The sequence below is a fragment of the Agrilus planipennis genome, unplaced genomic scaffold (assembly GCF_000699045.2).
Source record: "Agrilus planipennis isolate EAB-ADULT unplaced genomic scaffold, Apla_2.0 scaffold1218, whole genome shotgun sequence".
Classification (NCBI taxonomy): Eukaryota; Metazoa; Arthropoda; class Insecta; order Coleoptera; family Buprestidae; genus Agrilus; species Agrilus planipennis.
Genome location: NW_020439870.1, coordinates 1 through 6,199, shown reverse-complemented (window position 1 = coordinate 6,199; position 6,199 = coordinate 1). Strand labels below are relative to the sequence as shown.

At 35.0% G+C, this 6,199-nt stretch overlaps 1 protein-coding gene across 1 annotated transcript; it reads left to right on the top strand.

Annotated features, from left to right (window-relative positions):
• Positions 1 to 295: 295 nt before the first annotated feature.
• LOC108743966 (titin homolog) lies at positions 296 to 6,079 on the top strand. The gene is made up of 2 exons (XM_018479570.2): positions 296 to 3,742; positions 5,788 to 6,079. Exons 1-2 carry the CDS (start codon positions 717 to 719, stop codon positions 6,038 to 6,040), a joined length of 3,279 nt encoding a protein of 1,092 aa, XP_018335072.1. The 5' UTR covers positions 296 to 716; the 3' UTR covers positions 6,041 to 6,079.
• Positions 6,080 to 6,199: the final 120 nt, after the last annotated feature.

Genomic DNA, 6,199 nt, shown 5'->3' with positions numbered 1-6,199 from the left:
ATTTCTTATAAGTGTACCTCTAATTGGCTGGCAAACAAATACAGAAGTGAGATTTAATATATATTACATATGTATTTTATTCCTATGCTTTTATGATACTCTTTAAGTATATTTAAAAATTTAGTGAGTGTGTAAAAATATCAAAATCTGTGATAATTTTTAACTAATTCAAAACATAATGGTTCATTGAAATAAAGTGAACAAATTCAAACGTTTAACGGAAACGATTAGCTGAAAGAAAAGAAACGAAACTGGAAAGTGTTTATTAAATGAAATACGAATTTTCGTTTTTGTAACAAAATTTTGTATTCGTTGGTGTGACGGATTCTGCCGAAGTAGTGCTAAAATTAAACGAACTCCCGAATGTATCTTCGCTTCACTTACAGGTATAGATAGTGTTGCCCTTGTTCTGCCGCAGCTTATACATAGTTATCAAACGAAACTTTACTACGAGTTCAGTATTTTACAGATGTGCTTTCCACATTAAATCGGGTCATTATGTGTGTATGGTAAGTCGGAGTGTCCCCTTACTAACTGCAAGATGTTGCATTCCTATTTACCAAATTTTAATAACAGAACCACAACCGATATCTAAAAATATTTAGTAGCAAAAGGTGGTTACTAATACCGTTAATGGTGATAAAAGTTCTAATCGACGCCTGTATTAGTAAGAAGGAAATCCCCAAGTACCCAAAAGACATGGTCATTGTAATAATATGAACTTTAATCATTCACAAGATATCCCCACGACTGTCGGACAAAGTCCTGGCTATGATCCAAAAACATCCAAGAGAAGTAGCGGTTTGTTTTCATTCTTCAAATGGTTTAAATCTTCACCTTCCCGCGAGTCTAGCGTTCCAGACCTGCTTAGCTCGTCATCGAGTAGTTGTGACAGCATCAATTCCAGAATAAGTACTGGAACGGCAGCCTCCTTTTCGTTCGTCCCTCCCAAATCATATCAATCAAATATATTGGAAAAGAAGTCTATCGCTCTTGGTCCCGAAACGGACACATACAAAGCTAGGCTCAAGGAGAGAGATAAGAGACGGGAACGCGATAAAAATTTAACATTGCGAAAAAAGTATAATTTGTTCTTTAATCGAGAAACATTGTTAAAGCCGAAAGTCGAAGAGGAAGAAGATAGCAGCAGAAGCTTGCCTCTGATGACTCGAAAAAAGATGTTGGAAAATAGTGATGACGAAACGTCACGCTTACATCGCAGAACAAACAGTGAATCTTCGAAATTAAAAAAAGCTGGAGCTTATTGCCATGTGAAAGGTAAAAGAAAAGCACCGCAACCACCGACCAACAATAAAACACGAGATTCTACACTGAGTCTCAGACGGAAAAAGAAATTAGCTCCGCAGCCTCCAACAGTGTCTTCTGGAAAAATAATAAGTGCCTTAGAACGACTTGATACAATAGAATATGCTGATGCAAATGTTATTTCTAATGATTCTCTTAAACTAGATCATGGTGTTTTGAAACCAGTGACGGAGCATACAAGTGCAGCATCAATTTATTCTACTGATAGCGCCTCTTCTGTGAAGTCAGAAAAACCCATGGAAATATCACCAGTTTCACCTCGTCCATGGTATAAAAGAAACGTTAACAGAGAAAGTACATTCGTACCCAAGAAAGAACCGTTCAAAATTGATAACAAATACGAACCAATTCAACGGGTACCAGAATCTGTCAACGTTTCAAATAATATTGAAGAAAATAAATCACTAAAAAATGATGAGATCACAAGATCGATAAAAATATTCGGTACTAATCAAAGCAGTAAAGACGACTTTAAAAGAAAGTCTGGAATGACGTTTCTCACGAACATTAGTGAATTAGATCGTGAAGCGACCGAAATGATAAAAAAAGAACAATGTCAGTCAGGCGAACTGGACCCTCCACCGTTTATGAGGCCCAAACAGGAAGAAGCAAAGAATACCGACAGCTGGGTGTCGCCGAAAAGAAAATCCGCCAAAGATCTGATAGCCAAATTCAATGCTATTACAAATGTCACTAAAGTGACTGTGAATAGTACGTTCTTTGGATCCAAAGAACCTGGAGGAGCTCAAAAAGATAATTTCAAACGCGATTACTTCGGACGGCAGCTTAGCGTGAAAGACGAACTTTTACACCAAAATAAAAACAATAAAAAATTAAGTGATAAGTATTTTGGAAAAATCGACCAAGATGAAAAGAAATTAATTGAAAATAACAAGACAGGCATTCCTCTAATGAAATCAGAAAGTGCAGTTATAATCACAACTAACAAATCAGATAAGAAAGAAACGCCGAAAACTGAACACAAAAGTTGGAATTGTCCGAAATGTTCGATTGAAAACGATTACTGGAGAATAATATGTCACGTGTGTTCTACTATAAAACCATACTTTGATGATCTGAGTATACCTTCGCCTAAAAATAACTCACTCGAAAAGAATAAAATAGAAAATTTAGAAGTGAGGCATTTTCCGGCCAGCGGCAGTACATATAATTCTAAATATACGCCATTTAAATCCGGTAACGACACTCCACACTTCGAGCGGTCGAAAACACAAATAGGGTTTTCAGCCTTGAGTAAAATAAATCATAATAAAAATAAAGAGAATAAATTTTCTAAGTCTGTATCTGTCGACGAACAGGGCGCAGCGAACACTGCGGAGGACAACAAGAGAGAAGAGCGAGAGAGACTGAAAAAGGTACTTATAGAAATGAAGAATTCGTTACCTAAGAAAAAGAATAATGTCGGAAAACAGAATTTTCGCTCGAGCATTATTCAGGAAAAGGCAGAAAATTTATACGAAGATCCCAAAAAGACAGACAATAAAGAATTAAATTTACAGCCTCACGAAAATAGTTCAATTTCTACGAAACTACCAGTTAAAGTTGAAGACAAAAAAGTTACCTCAACACCATCCGCTGCAGAGGCAAAAATATTAAAAAACGATTTAGCACTTAGCGCGAATTCAAATTCAAATATTATCGCAAAAGTAACGGAAGATAATGCATTACCACAAGAAAAGTCAGCTGGAATAAGAATAAAGCTTGAAACTAAAGAAAATACTCCGATCAAAATTCATGAACTTACGCAAAAGCAGTCCGTTGTACAAACCGATAAAAAGGATCAGTTAGTTCTCAACGAAGCTAAAAAACAAAATTTGTCTAATGATAACAGGGCGCTTAATAAAACAACACAAGAAACGGAACCCCTAAAGGAGAAAGTCGCTGAAGCTTTTATAAAAACAACCGAAACAATTTATGAAAATATAAAAGTTAGAAAGGCAGACAATCTAAAACCAACTAAAGTTTCGTCGGCGGTGCAGACGAACGCGGTACTTCGTAAATTTTCTCCTGAAAATACGTTAGATGCGGCTAAAGATGTGAAAAAGAATCCAACATACGAGTTGTTGCGGCCCAACGATTTTGCAAATATCTACAATGAGAAGATGGACAGCAGAGACGAAAATCACATTTATGCGAATCTTATACAAAACGGGAGCCTATTTTTAAACATGCCAGTGAACTTTGAAGACATCAGAAATAACGTAGCTAATAATACGGACACACTAGAAATTGGAAGATTGCTCAAACGACTGGAATTAGCAATCGCTAAAGGAGAATTGGGAGAGGCTGCAAATTACGCACGAGAACTTGCCCAACTTAAGGTTAATTGTTCGGTCATAAGGCAAAAGTCCGAAGAAGAGAAGGCTACTGCCAGGGCGGAAGATAAGGGTTTTACGTAAGTTCATAAAACAGTTGCCTATAGTTTATCTTTAATAATAGTACTTGATTTAAGAGTTGTTAAAAATAAAATTAAAAGTTCGATTCGATGTATAAAAGTATTGAGTAATTTACGATATCTACAAATTGAAACAATTATAAACGAATAGGAAAGCACATTCTTTTTTACTAGCAAAGAAGTCAAAATAAAAGTAGGTTTCACCCCTTAATTTGGGACTTCTTCGGGAGTAATTGTAAAGTTATTTATCCCGTCGAAATTTTATAATTTCCCCTAAGCAAGCCACAAGAAACTAAGGAACGAAATGTTGGGATTGATTGTAAATAAATAAACATCTTAATTTCCTGAAGTAGCTCGTTCAAAGTAGTCGTTCCGTCAATATTTTCATTATCATCATAAGGTCGACAGTCCTAGTTGGACACGCATCTCAACTCTTCCCTACCCTGAACTAATCTTCGCATTTCTCTAAAACCAATCTAAATCTAGGCGTACCCCCCCTAGCTCCAGTTTCTGCCACTAATGTGTCTCTGACTAGACCTTCATGCCTGAGAAGGTGTCCTACTAACCTATCTCGCCTATTTCTTATTGACTTCCATAGAGTCCTCTGTTCTGTTACTCTTTCTAATACCTCTTCATTTATAATCTTCTCTATCCACGGTATCCTCATCATTCGCCTGTAACACCACATTTCGAACGCTTCTAACCTTTTCTTTTCTGCCGCGCCCACTGTCTATGTTTCGCACCCGTACAGCGCCGCGCTCCAAACATACACCCTTAACAATCTTTTTCGAATTTCTAAATTAACCGTTTGCGAGCATAGAAGTGACTTCCTTTTACTGAAGACGACTCAACCCTGCGCTATCCTCTGCTTTATATCCTTACTATTCTTTCGGTCCTGACTTACCTGTCTTCCTAGATACCTAAAATCAGCCCTTTTTCTAATTTTTCGTCTCCTATCTTTATATTTTTATACAGTATTGTTTCGTCAATACCGCTTCCATTTTATTTAAAGCTATCTCTAACTCCTCCTTGCTAGATGCTAAAACTGCTATATCATCTGCAAATCTAAGCATACTAATTTTTTGCATCTATATATCTATCCTTACAATTGTACTGTCTTAAATGATGTTGATCGCGTCTTCAATGTAATGATTAATAGCGATGACAGGGTGCATACCTGTCTGACTCCCTCTTCATAATATTTACTTCTCTACGTTGCAGCCCCAGCTCTATAATTGCCTGTTGCTCTTTATACAAACTAAGTATCACTCTTCTATTTCTATAACTCATCCCTACATTTTTAACTATATTTAATATTGTCAAAAGCTTTTTCTAAATCTAGAAATACTATGTATGCACAATTTTTATATTAGGGATAAAAAAATTAATTGTAAAAATTGATATACATAGGTCAGATTGGGAGAAGCGTAATAAATACAATTAACGAACATGAACAAACAAGTGATGTACTGGAATATCAATACATTATTTAATTAGATAAAGATCATTTCATTGACAGCAAATATTCAATTATTACCTTTCACCAGACAATTTTCGCCAACATGTACCCACACCTAACATCATAATTTCACAGTATAAGTTTAAATCGTAACATTAAAAAATAGTATGATTCCGGCGTACTTTTGATAAAAGGTCTGACAAGTTGAAACAATTGTAGAGTCGGTATCAAACTCTTTTTGAAACATTAAAATGCATTTTTCTTTACATTTACGTGTATACCAAAAAATAATTGACTCAAAGAGAAAGGAAATAAAACTCGAATATTATTTCAATAAAAACACGCGCTTCGTCAGCTAAATTAATATCTTCAACCACGAATTATTCGAATGCTATTTTAATTTGGATTTGTCAAATTTATAAAATTATTTTGTATTTCGTCTTCTCTTGAGTTAAAGATTTCACAAAGTTAAAAATTAAAAGATAACAGCCTAGACACTTGTAAATATCCACACTATAAATATTAAATTATTAATAATCTTATTTTTTGTTAAATATTTAAAATATGTAAATTATGCTAAATTTAGGATTCACATGTACGTGGAGGACAAAATTTCGCACAGAGGACCTTTCCCCATTAAAGTGAAGGGAAGTACAAAAGTAAGTCAACTAAAATTGCGAGTGGAACGCGATTTTGAAATACCAATCAATGTGCAAAAATGGATAATTGGAAAACAATTGGCCTCCGACGATAATGCTACAATGAATGAACTAAATATTTATGACGAAGGTTCTCCACTGTTTCTCTATTTGGTTGCGCCCCAAAAAAATGGTAAGTAGTAAAATAATTCAGAACAGTTTTTACTAAACTGAAAATAAATTGAACTAATTCATTGCAAACATTCATTTATCTTGTGAAAATCGTTCTCTTCTTAGCGATTGCATTGTAAATTTCAAAATCATTAAGTTCACTAATCATTCATGGTTATTAAGCCCAAT